A 19,208-nucleotide genomic window follows, 5' to 3' on the forward strand; every position below is an offset into this window, starting at 1 on the left:
CTTCCCAAGTATTCACCCCCTTCTGTTTGAGACCCTCTAAATCGTCAGTGCTGAAGTCCCATCCTTTGTTCAATGGAAGTCACCTGTCTAGGGTCTCAGCTGGTTGTTTCTGAAGGTCCCACTTGTCAGTATGGTGACCTGACCACACAATGAAGACCAAAGAACTCAACAAGAAACTCCATGAAAAGCTCAAGTCAGGAAGTGGAAACAAGAAAATCTCCGAGTCACTGAATATCCAATGAAGTCAATCAGAAGGAGTGGAAAGAGTTTGGTGGAGCTGAAATCTGTCCTCTGTAGATCACCTTAACACCAGGTGTACCCCAGAGATGGGTGCTGGGTCCTCTACTCTTCTCTCTGTACACCACCTGGCTGGGCATCATCGTCCAATCCCATGGGCTCTTTCATCATTACTATGCCGATGACACACAGCTGTACCCTCCAGAGGACAACAGGGTGTCGCCGGAGTCTCTGCACGTCTCACTGATATCTTAAACTGCATGAGGGACCACCAGCTCCAGCTCAACCTGGCAAAATCTGAGCTCCTTGTGATCCCGGCCTGCCAGTCTGTGTGACTCCCCGTCTGTGCCCAACTTGATTTACTGTCACTAACAGCTGCCAAGTCAGTATGTGACCTTGGGGTGGCGATTGACAAGCAGATTTCTTTAACTGACCATGTCTACTGTTTCTCATTCATGGAGGTTCACGTTGCACAACATCAGACCTCATCTGATGGAGTAGGACAACCAACTTCTCATCCAGGCTTTGGTCTCGTCACGTCTGGACTTCTACAACTCACTTCTGGCAGGAGTCCCCCATGTGATATCAGACCACTGCTGCAGATGGTCCGGAATGCAGCGGCCCACCTTGTATTTAACCAACCGAGACGGGCACACGTCATTCACACCTCCCTTCAGGTTGCTCCATCGACTCCCTGCAGCAGCACACGTTAAGTTCAGATCCCTGATGATGGTCTGCAGAGTAGTCAGAGGGTCAGCACCAGAGTGTATGGAGATGCTGCCAAGGTACCCACTCAGGTCTGCCAGGGCCAGGCATCTGGTGACGCCACCTCTGTGGGGTGTCAAGTCTCAGTGCAGACCCTTCTCCTGTGTAGTTCCCAGTTGGTGGGACGGGCTGCCCACCTCCATCCGTACTGCTGACTCCCTCATTGTATTGTGAATATCTATGGTCTGTCGTTGATATTGTTGGTTGATTTGCTGCGTTAGTTGAATTGCTTTATCGATTATAGTCTATGATTGTAAAGGTTTGAGGTGCCACATCTCTTCACTTGTGTCCTACTACACTTGCTGAACAAACAGGCCCGAGCCTAATGTTACTCCAGTCTGTTTTCCTACTTTGTAAGTCGCTTTGGATAAAAGCAAATAAATATAAAAACCAAAGAAGACAAGTGAGCGAGGCCACCAAGAGAGGCACCGGCTGACATTGGAGGGACCCTGCAGACAACAGCTGTGCCCAGGGGCTTCACCAGTAACAGCTTTACGGGGGGCAGAAACCCCACCCAGGGCATCTCAGCAGAAGGTACACGGGAGACTCTGGGAGAAGGTTCAGTAGTCTGATTAGGCTAAAGTTAAGCCTCTTGTCCATCTCAGTGACACCACTGCACATTATCACAAACGCGCCATCAGGTCCTGGGGATGCTTCTCTGAGGTGAGGAATGAATGCAGCGAAATACGCAGAAATCCTGGAGGAAAACCCGACACAGTCTGAAATAAACCTGCACCTTGGAGACAACGACAAGCTCAAGAATAAAGCCAAAGCTCGACAGGAAAAGCTTCAAAGAAACAAAGTTAAAGTCCTGGAGCGGCCGAGTCCGAGTTCAGACCACAGAGCAATGGACAATTCATTAAAACTGAAACAGAAAGGCAAAATAAAAGGAAGATAACACTTGAGCCAGACGTAAGACTTTGGCTGAACCACAACAGCATGTCTGCAGTGCTCGGTTCTTCTTTTCCAACACACTGCAGCTCAGACGCCTTCATTTAGCAGAAGCCCAGCCTGTGGCGTTCAACAAACAGCTTAAAGAGACTCGACGCCAAGGAAGGAGGCGCGTGGACGGAAGGCCTGTGGCTGAGCTGAGTGAGACGAGATGAGAGACGAGAAGAGGGCCGGCCTGCCTGCCTACTACGCTTTATCAGTCAGGATGAGGTAAGGCTGACGTGAGGCGAGGACATTACAGTCAAACTCAAATAATTCAAGCTAGCCACCTTGTGTGGCTCGATTCTCAATTTCGTAAAGCATTATGATGATGGATTGAATGTCCATGAATAAGACTTGACTTGAAAGGAGATTTGGATTGCAAATATATGTGCACTGTGATGCCAGCTCATAATTGTCCACCACAATCCAACCAAGTCACCATGGCAGAGTCTGCACTGCATGTGCCATCCGGACACGGGGCGTCTGTAGCTCAGCCACAGCAGTCATGTCCACCCCACTGTACTGCGTGGTGTGTGGCAGCAGCTGGCACCCCCTGTTTGAGTCTTATACAGTAAAGTCTGGGCATCAGTGTGAACGGGTAATGGTGATAAAGCAAAGACATTACAATGAAACTAAAATGTCTCATCCAAACACTGCGGTACTTTCTGATTTTGTCCATGGGGATGCCGGTTGTGGCCACTCCATTAATTTAATTGAGATGAAATAACACAAGAGGGCAGATCTGACCCGTCGTACTTCGGCCTACAAGCCAGCAGCTCTCGGGAGTGTCCGGCAGGCGACATGTCGTTTGCTGTAATTTTCCTGTTTTTCTTGATCATCTGCAGCGTTTTAATATAAAGTATTAAGTCTCCAGTCACTATCTGTTCTCTTCACTCCGTACACCTCTGACTACGAATATAAGAGCAGGTCAGGTCACTTGAAGAAACTCTCAGATGATTCTGTACTTATGGGGGTACAGATAAGACGGATGAGAAAGGGGGAGAATCAGCAAAACTATGGAAGTGCATATTAACTTTCACTGCGTCACAGTCCAAGGAGGGCACGTAGAGGTGGTCCACATCACTGATGTGACAGGCTGGAATGGAACACAGAGGAGCGACATGACAATGGGCAGAGCAGAGACACCGCGGCCCTTAAATGTGGGCAGTGACGTCCTCTACATCTTCTACAACTCTGTGACGGTCAGTGTGGTGTGCTGGACTGGTGACATCACTTCAGGAGAGGCCCACCAAATCAACAAGCTCATTAAAAGGGCAGACGGTGGACCCCCTGGAGTTTGTAGCAAAGGGGAGAATTAAAACAAAACAGAGTGCCATTACGAACAATGCTTCTCAGTGAGACTCAAACACTGAGGAGTTTCAGCCAACAAATCGTTCGGCTTAAGTGTGTCAAGACTCACGACTGGGGGTCCTTTACACCAACATGCTTGCACCGTGCCTCACTGGGGGCTGCGACTGCGACTGCCAAGTCAGAAGTGCTCTCATCTTTCTCATTTTCTTGCCGGCTGCCGGGACTTTTCTTTTGATACAACTCACGGGCCGAAGGACTTCTTTTTAGCGGCTACTCTCAGTTTAGAAGACAAGGACGACACCGGAAGTGGGCCGATGAACCGAGCAGTGGGTGCAGGGACTGTCCGGAAAACCAAATCGCAGCGGTACGTACTGCCGATTTGAAATAGGAACGCAACAAGGGGGACGGAGATAACCGACAGTCTGGAGAGCAGTAACCGCGACTGTAGTCATCGAGCCCCACGTGAAGGGCCTCCTCAGCCCTGTTGTGCTCCGCGGGCACCGATAAGGTCAAGGTTCGGACGGTTACGCTTGGCTTGTCGCTTTCACGGATGTCACTTGCCACGCCAGGCGTGCGCCACACAGTGAAAGGCGATTCTGTTTCAATCCGTGTCTTTATGTGCCGAGCGTGAAGCGCTCTGATTCGGCGCAGGCGCATTAAGTACTGAGTGCTACGCCTCTCTTTGCGCTCGTGCCCCTCCCGTGCGCGCTCGTTCTGCTGTTCCTTTCTCGCATACCCATTGGTAATGTGCACGCGCAGCGCTCGCTCGGCTTCTCGCAGATGTTGGCATTCGGCCTTTGCGAGGCGTCACAGAGCGCGCCGCTTGAATTACAGGAGTCTCGGAAAACGGAATCTCTTCAAAGTGATCTCGCTAACAAAGTGGCGGGCCGATTCACACCGTTTAGCACAAAACGCCGATTATTACTGTTTGATTTTCTTGACACCCAAGAGCTCTGTGCAAAGATACGTTGTCGTCTACTGTATACGTGCTTTCTTGTTCCTATACGTGTCCACGGGTTGTTTCCTTTTTGTATTGGAAACGTTACATTTTGTGGGTTTTATGTTTCAAAAAGATGTTGGTATGAATAAACAATTTTTAATTCTGTCTTTCAATATGAAATTTTCAGCTGGCACTGCTGTGTGTCGGGGATTGAGATACTTTATGATTAATTTTCTCCTAAACATTACATGCACTTTCGAACAAAGCTGATTTAAACTGATTACATGTGTTAAAAGATAAACAGGCTGGTAGCCACCTTCTTTAGCTGTGTGCCCCCTTTGTACCATCCACTGGAGGGGTCACACATTTGCACAAGTGGGGTTGAGGCATCATGTCGGCTACTTGGCAAAATGAGCACCGGATGAATAAAATCGTCCACAGGCTGTCTTCTGTTGTGCGTCTCTTCTCCACTGTGGCCCTCCATGTTGCCCGCTCATTAGCACAAGTGGGGCATTTCCATGACACGGCGAGCTGGAAGATGGCATAGCGTGCTGTTACGTTACATAGCGCCTGTGCCACGTGGAGTCGCTGTGTTGAGTTTCCTCCCTGTGCCTTTTTATGTATTCTGGTTTGCCTCTAAAATGTTAGATTGTAAATTTTGCTTGTGCATTTGTTTCTGTTATGAATATTGTTTTGCCATCCTTCTGTTTTATGGTGACCACGAGGGGGCGGGGCCTCGTGACGCTGTAGCTCCGCCTCCAGGCCCGTATAAGCTGGTGACAGCCTCAGTGCCCATGCTGTGGTATTAGTGCCAACTGCTCATGTTCAGCTCTCCTTTGATTTTTGGATTTTGACCTCATTGTTGTTAAGTGCTCTGTGCCTCAAACTTATTTTTATTTCATTGTCCTTAATGTGTTTTGTTGTCATAAGTTATGTATCATTTTAATTATATATTTGTTCATTTTTTATTATGGGAAAGGTGCTACATAAATACATGTAGTATTATTATTATTATTTATACCTTGCCCCCTTTTTGTGGAGACTAAGGGATTGGGGTCTCCTGGCCGGCCAGCATAAGGCTGTAACTTAACTTGGGTGGGTGGGCTTTGCTGGACCCTCGTCAAACATCTTGTGATGTTCCAGTGTGCCAACGGGCGTAGTGCTGCTGTGGTGGCAGTCGTTGGTTGTTTGACTCCCACTCTGTTTTCTGGATTTTGGTATCCAAACTCATTTTTTTGAAAGTGCTTTTTGATTTTCTTGAAATATTGCATTACTGTTGTTTGTTTTTCGTTGTCTTTTGATTTCTTTGTTACTGGATCTTCCTTTTGTTTCCCTTTACCCGTTTCCCTTTCATTTCATTGTAAAAGAACTTTGTTTTGGTGTTTATGGCCAGGGGTTTCATACGCTGCTGTTCTCCATGTTGACGTTGGAAGCCTGGAGGCCACAAAGCCTGCCTTTTGACTTTGGGTGTCAGGCCTGCTTTGTGTTATTGACAGCTGAAGCCTCATTCTGGAGTTTGTGAACCCTGCAGCTCTTAACTCATTGCACCCTTGTGAGTTAAAACGTGTAATAATGCGTGTAGTTTGGCCTCCATATTGTAAGAAGCACATAAAAGGTCTGGAGAAAGACAAGCGAGGGCAGCAGGCACAGACTAAAAGTCAAAGGCACAAAGACGCAGACTCCAATGTCTTTAATGCTTTTCTAAATCTGCTCCGCTGTGTTCTGTCCGCAGGGACAAAGAGAAGCTGCCAGTTCTGGTGACAAATGCAGAAGGGAGGAGAGCTGTCTGGGTGTGCAGGAGCCTCCGCTGATGGCATGTGACTGCAGCTGTGTGACCACACAAGGGACGAGTAATGACACGTGGGGTGTCGGAGGCTGGCGTTACACTTTAAATGTCTGCTGTGCTCTGGACGGTCAAACTGGAGATGCACAGGAAAACCCAAAGACTGGAGCGGTCAACATGCAGCTGGAAATCTGCTCGAGTAGCCAATGATTGAAGAGAAACCATCGATTGACTGGTGTGCTTTGTAAAATGTGGCCTAACAGAGTCCTGCCAAGCTGAATCTCACCCGTAGGCGACCAGAAAGACCCTCCATTTATGTGTGGAGGCAAACTCAAAAACTTTGAAAGGCAAAGGGTCAGGCCTGCCAGCACTTCCCACTGGTTTTCTTTCCTTCTGCTGGTGACCACTGGATGTGCTGGCTGTCATTGGTATCCTTTGGTCATATCTTACTGTCATGGGTTTGATGTACACCAGAGAGTGAAGGCCTTCTGTCAAGGACACTCGAACATCAGGGTGCAGAACGCAACAGACAAGGGCAGAATCTCAGACCACACAGGAGTCTCAGCGTACGCCATGGAGAACATTAAAGGTGAAGACGGGGAGTGGGAGTCGGGGCAACTTCAGACTAAAGAGGAGGACTGGCAGTGGAGACAAGTCGTCATTAAAAAGGAGCCTGAGACGACGTCTGATGCCAGTGATCTGCACAATAACGAGGGGATCAACAGCCTCAAGGCCGAAGACCTCAAGTCGGAGTTGGAACCTCAGCTTGTGTGTCCAGATGAGGAGGGAACTGGAGCAGACGTGATGAAGAGCGGACCTCAGAGTGTCCAGGTGAAGACCGACCCTCTGGACTGTGACGTGAAGCCAACTGAGAAAGCGTCAGGTTCAAGGAATTGTGGTGAAGGTAAGAGCTGAGGAGATGATGGAGATGAGCGTTTTCTCTCATTCTCTTTGTCATTGAATTTGGAAGTGCTGGTGCGTTTTGAATTCTCAATTCTCAGTTCTGCTGTTTGATTATTTAGTCCTGACACCTTTACGATTTTAGATATTACAGACGACCGACATGAACACAGCAGCAGGCGTCCTGTCCAGGGTGTCAAAAGAACCGACACTTTCGTTAGCGGTCGATACCAGCATTCCAAAAACGTGAACGGTTTTAGGTTTTGTCAGTGCTGGTGAAGTTGAGTGAAGTTGGCGCTGGACTCGTGAAATTCAAAGAGACCCATTCCTGGTTTTGTAAACATGAATGCTTCTCACTAACGTAACATTTGCTTTGCCTAAATTACAAATAAAGACATACAAAATATTTATCAACTTATATGTAAAATCTCACATCACAACAACACTTCATGTCAAAATCTTGGCGTTAGTACTAAAACAGGAAAAAAGTTTGTCTTTTAGGTATGTGTTCAACATTTCATGCATTTCCTGCCATCCTACACTTACATAGACAGTAGATCTCTGTAGACACAGAACCCACGTGAAATGCATGCGTTCCAAATAACGAGATATTTTTTGAGCCTACACAGCTCTGGGTACCTGACTCCCTGATAAACAAGGCCGGAGCTGGGAGAGGTTTCTGAAGTTTCTGCAGTGGAGGTCGGAGGGATGGGATAGCGGGCTGCTTGCTGTTTGGGCTTATCGACACATTTACAACACAAAAGGCGGTGACGGAGGGGTGCGAGCGGATTTAAGGTGGGCCGGATTTATTGTGTGTGTTTTTGTACGCTTTGGTAATTCTAGTGTTAACTGAGATAACCTTGCAAACTGTGGAGCACAAGAGTAGGAGGTTTTAGAAGTAATCTGTGACTGTTTTTTAAGACAGTATGTTAGAGCACCAACACGGTGGGACGCCTCTCAGGATTTTATAATAATCAGGACAGAATTGAGGGTGTCAAGGTGATTGGACCACTAGGGTCATGTGACGATAATATAATACAATTCTCAGTGTTTTGGAAGAGTGCAGATACAAAGATTAAAAGTGTTAAGTTGAACTTTGGTATGTCCAATTCTGTGCATGTCCAAACCAATCCAATCTCGCCTCTCTGACTTTGTCTCTAACCCTCTGATGTCCTCATTTCTAATTCTTTTCATCCTCATCACACCCAATGTAAATCTTTAACTCTGTCTCTGTCTCCTGTGCCACCATCTCCAGCCCATATAACACAGCTGGTCTCACTACCGTCCTGTAGACCTTCTCTGTCACTCTTTCTGATACCCGTCTATCACAGATCACTCCTGACACTCTTCTCCACCCACTCCACCCTGCCTGCACTCTCTTCTTCACTTCTCCTCCACACTCCCTATTACTCTGTACTGTTGCTCCAAGTATTTAAACTCCTCCATCTTTGCCAACTCTACTCCCCTCATCCTCACCATTCCACTGACCTCCCTCTCATTGACACACATGTATTCTGTCTTGCTGGTCCTACTGACCTTCACTCCTCTCCTTTCATATCTCCACCTCTCCAGGGTCTCCTCACCCTACAGATCACAATGTCATCAGCAAACATCACAATCTACGGGGACTCCTGTCTAACCTCGTCTGTCAGCCTGTCCATCACCATTGACAATAAGAAGGGGCTCAGAGGCGATCCCTGATGTAATCCCACCCCAGACCTCACCACGGTCACACTTTCCTCGTTAATATCCTGTGCCACTCTTACATACTTCTCTGCCACTCCTGACTTCTTCATCCAATACCACAACTCCTCTCAGTCACCCTGTCATTTGCTCTCTTCAGGTCCACAAAGACGCAATGCAACTCCTTCTGTTCTTCTCTCTACTTCTCCATCAACATCCTCAGAGCAAACATCTCATCTGTGGTGCTCTTTCTTGGCATGAAACCATCTTGCTGCTCACGCATCATCACCTCACTTCTTAACTGAACTTCCACTACTCTTTCCCATAACTTCATGCTGTGGCTCATCAGTTTTATCCCCCTGTAGTTACTGCAGTCCTGCACATCCCCCTTATTCTTAAATATCGGCCCACCAGTCCACTTCTTCTCCACTCCTCATCATCCTCTCACTTTCCAAGATTCCATTAAACAATCTGGTTGAAAACTCCACTGCCATCTCTCCTAAACACCTCCATGCTTCCACAGGTATGTCATCTGGACCAACGGCCTTTTCATTCTTCATCCTCTTCATCGCTGTTCTTACTTCCTTCTTGCTAATCTGTTGCACTTCCTGATTCGCCATCTACACATCATCCAACCTCCTCTCTGTCTCTCTCGTTCTCTTCATTCATCAGCCTCTTAAAGTCATCTTTCCATCTTCTCATCACACTCTTCCTCACTTGTGAATACAAGGTTCACATCTTTATCCTTTATCACCCTAACCTGCTGCTCATCTTTCCCAGCTCGGCCCCCCTGTAGCCCACCGGTCCTTTTCTCCCTCTTTAGAGTCCAACCTCTCATCCAACTCATCATACGCCTTTTCTTTAGCCTTCGTCACCTTTCTCTTCACCTTGCGCCTTATCTCCTTATACTCTTGTCTACTTTCTTCATCTCTCTGACTATGCCACATTTTCTTCACCATCCTCTTCCTCTGTATCCTCTCCTGTACTTTCACATTCCACCTCCTTTTCCTAATTTCTCTGTCCAGATGTCACAAAAACACCCTTCTTGCTGTCACCCTTACTACATCTGCTGTAGTTGCCCAGCTGTCTGGTGACTCTTCATTACCACCCAGTGCCAGTGTCTTACCTTCTCTCTCAACTCAAAATTACAGACTTCCTTTTTCATCTTCCACCATTTGATCCTTGGCTCTGCCCTCACTCTCCTCCTCTTCTTGATCTCCACTGTCATCCTACAGACCACCATCCTGTGCTGCTTAACTACACTTTCCAATGCCACCACTTTGCAGTCTTCAATCTCCTTCAGATTGACTCTTCTACATAGGATGTCATCTACCTGTGTGCATCTTCCTCCACTCTTGTACGTCACCCTATGTTCCTCCTTCTTCTTAAAATATGTATTCGCCACAGCCATGTCCATCCTTTTGACAAAATCCACTATCCTCTGACTTTCTTCATTTCTCTCCTTGACACCATACCTACCCATCACCTCCTCATCTCCTCTGTTCCCTTCACCAACATGTCCATTGAACTCTGCTCCAATCACCACTCTCTGTTCATCACTTCATCCAACTCACTCCAGAAATCTTCTTAATCCTCCATCGCACACCCAACTTGGAGGGCATATGCAACATTTATAATCACACCTCCAATTCCCAGGTTCATAATCGTCACTCTGACTCTCTTTTCATCTCTTGACGTGCTGTTCCTTCAGAATAACCTGTACCCCATTTCTCCTCCCATCCACAACTTGGCAGAGTAATTTGAATCCACCTCCAATACACCTGACAACAACAACAACATTTATTTCTATAGCACATTTTCATACAAACAGTAGCTCAAAGTGCTTTACATAATAAAGAATAGAAAAATAAAAGACACAATAGGAAAACAAAATACAAAGTACATCAACATTAATTAACATCGAATAAGAGTAAGGTTCAATGGCCAGGGGGGACAGAAAAAACAAAAAAAAACTCCAGACGGCCGGAGAAAAAAATAAAATCTGCAGGGATTCCAGACCATGAGACCATGAGACCCCCCAGTCCCCTCTGGGCATTCTACCTAACATACATGAAACAGTCCTCTTTGGATTTAGGGTTCTCACAGAAGGGCTTGATGATGATGATGATGGTCACGTAGAGTTCTGCCTTTTAATCCATCCATCAATGACCTTACTCCTCTTCCATCTGGTCTCTTAACATGCACAGTATATCAGCCTTCCTTCTCTCCATTACAGTATATCGGCTAACTCTCTCCCTTTACCAGTCATAGTGCCAACATTTACGGTTCCAACCCTCACTTCCACTGTCTTAACCTTCCTCTTTTCCTCCAGTCTCCGGACACACATTCTCCCTCTTTTTCTCTTTTGCTCAACAGCTGCCCAGTTTCCCCCAGTTGCTTACAGTAATGATAGTGGCCATTGTTAACCTGGGTCTCAACCAATTCTGTATGGAAATCCGCATTGTTGTCCACATACGACTCTTCCTGATATAACACTCCCCATTTATTGGGGATTGGGACTGACACAAAGAAACACATTGGTTTGTGCATCCCCCCATGGCTGGGTTAGTACAGCTACATTACCATAATGCTTCAAAATGCAGAGCCTGAGAATTCAGGGACTCCCAGCCCTTTGGATCATGTTGGCTCATCATTGTGCAATGCCTTATTTAAGTGCTACGCTATTGAGCATTAACACTAGAATTACCAGAGCCTACGAAAAAACTCACAGATCCGTCCCACCTTAAATCCCTTCGCACCTCTCCGTCAGCGTCTTTTGTCCTTTAAATGTGTTGATAAGCAGCAAGCAGCCTGCTGTCACATCCCCCCACCCCGCACAGTTTTCTCAGCTCAAATCTGTTTACCTGCGTGTCAGTTATATAGAAATGTATAGAGTGAGAAGTCAAGCAAAATGACCCCTTTTATAAATACTAGATCGTTATTTGTAACACGCACTTCATGTGTGTTCCGTGTCTACAACAATTTATGCACAGTAAACACATCATTAAAACAGAAACGTTTTTCATCTTTTAGTAATAATTGACAAAATGTAGACATGAAGTGTATAATGAGTTCCAAATATCAAAGAAACACTTTCACAAAAATATGCAAGTATAACAGAACAAATGCTCTTTTTTCCAAGACTATAACCCAAGAAAAAGAAATTAGGTTAGTGTTGTGTGTCATCCTGACTTCTCGGGTAGTATGCTGGTTAGAGCTGCTGACTCCAATTCAGAAGGTTGTGGGTTCGAGTCTTAACTTCTCCAAAAATAAACGTTTTGAGTAGTGAGCTGTTCTTATTGTTAATATTATACAATAAAAGCATACGTTTGATTTGTGTCTGTAATAGCCACTGTAAATGTATAGTACTTGTCAAAGTTAGCATCTTTTTTTTAGTTTTACTTCATTTACTTATCTTCCTACAGCATAAAGTCACAGGTATACTGCAGAGCTTCCTCTGTGTGATTGTCAAGGGCATGCTCACAAATTTTACGTGTAATACTACAAAAAATACCTGCTGACACTTTAGTACACAAGCAATGGTATGAGAATGCAGTTAGACTTTTTTTGGGCACATACACCACGCTAGTGTTTAGATCTGGATGGTGTAGCGTTGGCGAGCTCTGTACGCTGTGCTGTTTCTTTGAAGGACGGGTGATTGGCAGGATGACGCCGGACTTTGGCGTTTACGCCTGGAGCAGCTGCGTTGTTCTTATATGTGAGTGGACATTATTTATAAAAGGTGTCATTTTGTTGGACTTCTCACTCTCTACAACTCTAAGCAACTGACACGCAGGTAAACAGGCTTGAACTGAGAAAACTGTGCAGGGTGGAGGATGTGATAGCAGGCTGCTTGCTGTTTGCTGCTTATCAACACATTTACAGGACAATAGACACTGACAGAGAGGTGCGAAGCAGTTTAAGGTGGGACAGACCTACGAGTTTTTTCGTTGGCTCTGGTAGCTCTAGTGTTAAATGGTCACCATGTGTCAATCCTCTTTCTGAATGTTGTCTTTTTCACATACATTTGTATTTGTTTTTTTGCAGATCCACATGAAAGTGGCACCTTCTCCCCATCTTCATTTCCTCAGACCTCTGTTCATCACAAACCACAGCAAAATGATGTTGTACAAGAACCAACATCTGGATCAGGGATTTTGCTACTTGCCTTATTGCCATGCAGTTTTCAGCTTCCTGTGAATATAACTAATATTGAAGTAATCAGCAATCAAAAACAGGTGTGTGATGCAAATTCATCAGGTGTGGAAGATAGTCAAGAATCTAAGAAAACCTCAGAAAAGAACTCTGTAACCAAAAATAAGATGAATGATACAAGACAGAAACCGTATTGCTGTTCTGAATGTGGCAAAACATTTACTGTCAAGAGAAGTCTTAACACCCACATGAGAATTCACACTGGAGAGAAGCTACATGGCTGTCCTCAGTGCGGTAAGAAATTTCCACAAATGAGCCATCTTCTGACTCACATAAGAGTTCACACTGGAGAGAGGCCATACAGCTGCTCTCAATGTGGCAAACGATTTTTGCGAAGGAGCAGTCTATACGTACATTTAAGAATTCACACTGGTGAGAAACCATATTGCTGCTCTGAATGTGGCATAAGATTTACCGACAGTAGTGGGCTTAAAAGCCACATGAATACTCACACTGGAGAGAAACCGTACTGCTGTTCAGAATGTGGTAAACGATTTTCACGAATGACCCATGTTCGGGCCCACCAACGAATTCACACGGGAGAGAAGCCATTCTGCTGTTCTGAATGTGGCAAACGGTTTTCTCAAATGAGGAGTCTATGTAAACATCTTAGAATTCACACTCGAAAGAAGCTCTATTGCTGTTCTGAATGTGGAAACCGATACACCAGCCAGAGCAGTCTTCAGATCCACACACAATTTCACAGAGGAGAAAAACTTTATTCCTGTCCTGATTGTGGGAAACAGTTCTACAGTAGTAGCAATCTTCAGAACCACACAAGAATCCACAGTGGAGAGGAGCCTTATTGCTGTTCTGAATGTGGCAAACGATTCTCTCAAAAAATCAGTCTAAATAAACACACAAAAATTCACACTAAAGAGAAACCTTACAGCTGTTCCAAATGTAGGAAACGGTTTTCACGAAAGAGCAGTTTAAATACCCACTTAGTAACTCACACGGGGGAGAAGCCATATTGCTGTTCAGAATGTGGTAAACATTTTTCACAAACAAGCAGTTTAAATAAACACAAAAAACTTCACACTGCAGAGTCATATTGCTGTTTGGAATGTGGCCAGCAGTTTGCCACCAAATTCAAACTTAAAAGTCATGCAAGAATTCACACTGGAGAAAAACTGCGTTGCTGTTCTGAATGTGGGAAACACTTCTCCAGCAATACCAAGCTTCATATCCACAAAAGAAGTCACACTGGAGAAAAGCCCTATTGTTGTTTAGAATGTGGCAAGCAATTTGCACAAATGAGCAACCTAAATAAACACACAAGAACGCACACTGGAGAGAAGCCATATTGCTGTTCAGAGTGTGGGAAACGATTCACACGAAGTGAGTCTCTTCGGAGCCACACAAGAGTTCACACAGGAGAGAAGGCAGTAAGGCAGAAAGAGAAAGACAATGGCAACTCTCTGACAGACAGCGTGATACAGTAATCCATCTGATTGGTGATTATGAGGAGTTGAAGGTCAAAGGTTAAATGCAAAGACATAACAAAGTAGCCAGATTACTCCTTTGGTAAATTATTTAAAAAATAAATAAATAATAATACTCTGTCAAGCTGGGATAACTGAAGTATTACAACACAGACAAAAATGAACAAAATATCCACATGTCCAATCACAAATTAACCAAATGTGGAAACCCAGACTGTGCCAGTGGTGCTGGGCTGTAAAGGCTGACCTTGACTTCCTAATAATCGCTACACTCATCTCAAGTACAACAAGAAGAAGAAGAAGCGTAATTACAAACAAGTTGGGTGCTACAGTGTAAAAGAACAGCAATAGCCGAGGCTCACCGAGAGTTGGAGCAAACTTACCAGGCTAATTAGGGGAGAGACCCCCATAACAGGCAAGGAGGCAGTGAGAGTTCCTTGGGACACACCAGGTCCATCAAATACAAAAAGTGGTGGACATCTTTATTAAGGAGTATCTTCTAAGAAGGCACAGAAAATGAAGTTGAACCCCCATGCAGGTAGGCGGTGCTGGAGAGAGAAAGAGAACAAAAGTACCAGGGAATGCCGTTGGAGATGTGGGGCAGAAGAACCCAAATTGTTCCAGCGGTTCCACTGCACAGAGCAGCATACAGGATTAGGGAGAGACATTGAGCGACGAGAGGCTGAGCCTGATGTGCCGACGTCATCCGTGGGAGTGGAAGTGCAAGAAGTGCTGAGTGTGTTGTGTTGCTGCTGAGTGACAATTCATTAAAATACAAATTTTGCTCCTAAAATCTTTGTTGTTTGGTTGATGCTAAGAAGCCGTGTGGGAATTATTTTCTTTTTTTCCCTTCAGAAGGTTTTTTTGCCTTTTTATTTTGCCCGGACAGGAGCAAAAGCAGCTTAATGGTTCGAGAAGCGTAAAGGTGATTCCTTACTGGGAAGAAATTACTTTTTGAAATTACATTTGAGAGTCTTTGTGCTGACGTGTGCTTTGCAAACGCTAGAGTCTGTTGAGAGTTGTTGGTTTGTTCTGTGGTGTGAGATTTAAATAAAAAAAAACATTTTGCTCTTAAAAACTCTTAAAATTTTTAAAGCTTTTTTTCCCTTTAGAAGGGTTTTTTTTTGCTTTTTTTCGCCCGCACAAGAGCAAAAGTAGCTGGGTGTTTGGAAGTGCACTTGGAAAAGTTATTTGTACTTGTACTTGTTCTTTTTCTTGTTATCTGTATTTGAATTAGCATCGAGGCAGCAGGGTAGAAAGCAGCAGTAACTGATATCGGCATTTGTAAATAAATAACCGCGTGGTCGTAACAGCGAGTTCCTTAGTTTAAAGGAAAAGAAAAAAAGGCCGCGGCTGACTTCAAAGCAGTAAAGGTGGAAACTCAGTAGTGCGCAGGTAAGCGGCCTGCGTTAAGACACCGATCAGGCACAAGGAGCAGTAGGAGCAAATAAGGTAGTAAAGTTTGATTTATTTGTTTATTTTAGATTAAACTGAACTTAGTGGTCCAGAGGCAGAACAGTTAAGTGGGCGACAGGGTATTGGGTCATTAATACAAACAGTGAGAGTGAAGAGCTTATAAGTAAGAAGAGCGCAAAGCTAGAAGAGACAGAGAAAAGTAAAGTTAACCTCATAGAAAGGCAAACAGCAGGCAGCTGAGAGGGAGAACAGTACAGGAGCTTAAGGGGAAAAGGTGTAAAATATCTGTAGCAGATCTTAGTGTTACCATTTAAGTTAAATCATTTAATGTTAAGAAAAAATAAAAGTTAAGGCAGCTTAGTAATCCCAAATCAAATTTTAATAATGAGGCCAGTGCAATGCAAGTCCTGTTGGATGTTGGACTTTTTAGATGATGGTTTGGAAGAGCCAGTTGTCTATGAGGGCTACATCTGCAAGAGATGCCAGCTGATCCAGCACCTCAAGCTCAGGGTCGCTGAACTGCCCTGCGTTGTAATAGAGAATTGGCGGACTTGGCCCAGGTGTCCTTTAGAGATAGTGTGCACCCCTAAGGTGGCGGGAGGAGATTCCAGACCAGACAGGTAGGAATAGGTGGGTCACGGTCACAAAGTGTAAGGTAAAGGGTGCACACTGTCCGGGGACATCAGCCCCAGAATTAGAAGTGCTGGACGGTGACTCTGATAATTCTGAGGTGGTAGGCAGGGTTGAGGAGCCCCAACAGGCCACCTCAAAACCAGTTCCCAAAAAGAGAGAGGTAGTGATAGTTGGGGACTCAATCATTAGGGGGATTGAAGCGCAGGTGTGCTCCAGAGAGAGAGAGTCTCAGACGGTGTGTTGCCTTCCGGGAGCACAGGTGGGAGACCTCCTGGAAGGGTGGATAGGCTCTTGGCCAGAGCGGGGTGGATCCAGTTGTCATTGTCCACGTTGGAACAAATGACATACATAAGGGTAGTCTGTCAGTTCTGCATCCAAATTCAAAGAGTTAGGTACCAAGCTGAGGAGCAGAACTGACAAGGTAGTCTTCTCCGAAGTTCTGCCTGTGCCACGCCAGTCCAGGTAAGATTGAGGAGATTAGAAGGCTTAACGTGGCTCAAATCTTGGTGCAGGGTAGAAGGGTATAGGTTTATGGGGCATTGGGACTCCTTTTGGAACAGATGGGACCTGTTCCGCCTGACGGGTTACATCTGAACCGGAGGGGCACCAATGTATTGGGGAGGCGTATGTGTAGGCTAGTCGAGGATTGGGGGGGCAGCGAGTTTAGGACAGGCCAGATTTAGATCTATACATGGAAGAACAAACAATGGTGTAGAAATAAAAATGCATAGTAATGTAAATTTTAAGCAAACACGTAAAGATAGAAGGATTAACACATTAAAAATAGCTTGCCTTAATGCTAGAAGTATCAAAAATAAGGTAAGTGAGTTGGAGTTGTATGTAGCAGAGCACAATTATGATATTATAGCAATAACGGAAACCTGGCTAAATAACAAAGATGGGGATGAGTGTAACATAGAGGGATACACATTTTTTAGGAAGGATAGACAGAACAGAAAAGGAGGTGGGGTTGCTGTTTATGCCAAACAGGAATTAAATGTAAGTCATCTTCAGTTGGATGATGAGCCCCATCTTAGTGAGGACATGTGGCTTCGCCTGGAAAATATTAGGGAAAAGGTCTCATTTTAGGAGTGTGTTATAGACCACCCAATTCAGACAGTAATTTCAACACACATCTTTTAGTAATATCAAAAGGCAAGTTTACAGGGGATATTATAGTCATGGGGACTTTAATTATCCAAATATTAACTGGGATAACCTTACAGATGGAGGAGCACAAGAGCAGGAGTTTTAGAAGTAATCAGCGACTGTTTTTAACACAGCATGTTAAAGCACCAACAAGGGGTGAAGCCTGTCTGGATTTAGTATTCTGTAATAATCAGGATAGAATTGAGGGTGTAGAGGTGATTGAACCACTAGGGTCAAGTGACCATAATGTAATACAATTCTCAGTATTTTGTAAGAGTACAGATGCAAAGACTAAAATTGTTAAGTTGAACTTTAGTAGGGCTAATTTTGAGCAGATGTGACAAAGTCTAAGTAGGATAGACTGGGATAAGCTTTTAAATGTGGAGACAGTCGAGGAGCAGTGGAACAGGTTTAAAAACATGTAATGCAGGACAGATACATACCTAAATTTGGAAGTAATAGGAAACTAAAAAACTCCACGATGGATTAATAAAGATTTAAAAAGAAGTTGCAAAGGAAAAACTGCTGTATAAGGCATATAAGACTAATGACTGCAAAGAGAACGTGAGCGTATGAGAAAATGAGGGCAACCATTAAGAAGGATATCAGAGAGGCTAAAAGACAGTTGGAGAGGAATATAGCAGATAAGGAAAGAAGACCCCAAGAGATTCTTTCAGTATTTTAGTAGTAAAAGAACAGTTAAGGAGGAGGTCAAGTTCATCAGGAATAGTAAAGGGAATTAAAAGATACAGACAATGAAATAGCAGATGCCCTAAACTTACATTTTTCTGAGGTGTTTACAAGTGAGCAAGTGGATAACCTGCCAGAGGTAAACAACTACTAAGGAGGTACTGAGGGATTTGGAAATTGTAGAGGGAGAAGTGCTGCTCAGATTAAATAAGATGAAATCAAACAAATCACCAGGCCCAGATAATATTTATCCTCGTGTTCTTAAGGAGGCTAGTGAGTACATATATAAACCCTTGACACATATTTTTAGGAAGTCACTGTGCACTGGAGAGATTCCAAAGGACTGGAAAATGGCAAATATCATCCCATTATATAAAAAGGGTGACAGGGCAGATCCAAGCAACTATAGGCCAGTAAGCTTAACAAGCATCACAGGAAAATTAATGGAAGGAATTATTAAGGATAAGATTGAGCAACACATGACAAGGACAGGAGTTATTCTGAACAGTCAGCATGGGTTCAGAAGAGGGAGGTCGTGTTTTACTAACATGTTGGAATTCTATGAGGAGGCAACAAAAGGATACGATCAAAGTGGAGCTTATGATATTATTTATCTGGACTTTCAGAAAGCATTTGATAAGGTGCCACATGAGAGGTTGGGCATCAAGTTAAAAGAAGTGGGAATTCAGGGTGATGTTTTTAGATGGGTGCAGAATTGGCTCAGACACAGGAAGCAGAGGGTGATGGTGCGAGGAACCTCATCAGAACTGGCGATGTTAAGAGTGGTGTTCCACAGGGGTCAGTGCTAGGGCCGCTGCTATTTTTAATATATATAAATGATTTAGATAGGAATATAAGTAACAAGCTGGTTAAGTTTGCAGATGATACCAAGATAGGTGGATTAGCAGATAATTTGGAATCCGTTATATCATTACAGAAGGACTTGGATAGCATACAGGCTTGGGCAGATTTGTGGCAGATGAAATTTAATGTCAGTAAATGTAAAGTATTACACATAGGAAGTAAAAATATTAGGTTTGAATACACAATGGGCGGTTGGAAAATCGAGAGTCCACCTTATGAGAAGGATTTAGGAGTCATAGTGGAC

General features: G+C 44.5%; 1 protein-coding gene across 1 annotated transcript in view; it reads left to right on the top strand.

The window, feature by feature from the left end:
* The first annotated feature begins 2,902 nt into the window (after positions 1–2,902).
* Positions 2,903–19,208, top strand: part of LOC120538294 (zinc finger protein 721-like) — a 42,054-nt gene continuing 25,748 nt past the window's right edge. Inside the window, exons 1-3 of the mRNA XM_039767756.1 lie at positions 2,903–3,610; positions 5,919–6,873; positions 12,600–14,208. Coding sequence (XP_039623690.1) covers positions 6,285–6,873; positions 12,600–14,208 — 2,198 coding nt within the window. The 5' untranslated portion in view covers positions 2,903–3,610; positions 5,919–6,284. The remainder of the gene's footprint in view (positions 3,611–5,918; positions 6,874–12,599; positions 14,209–19,208) is intronic.

This window comes from Polypterus senegalus, chromosome 10 (assembly GCF_016835505.1).
Source record: "Polypterus senegalus isolate Bchr_013 chromosome 10, ASM1683550v1, whole genome shotgun sequence".
NCBI lineage: Eukaryota > Metazoa > Chordata > Cladistia > Polypteriformes > Polypteridae > Polypterus > Polypterus senegalus.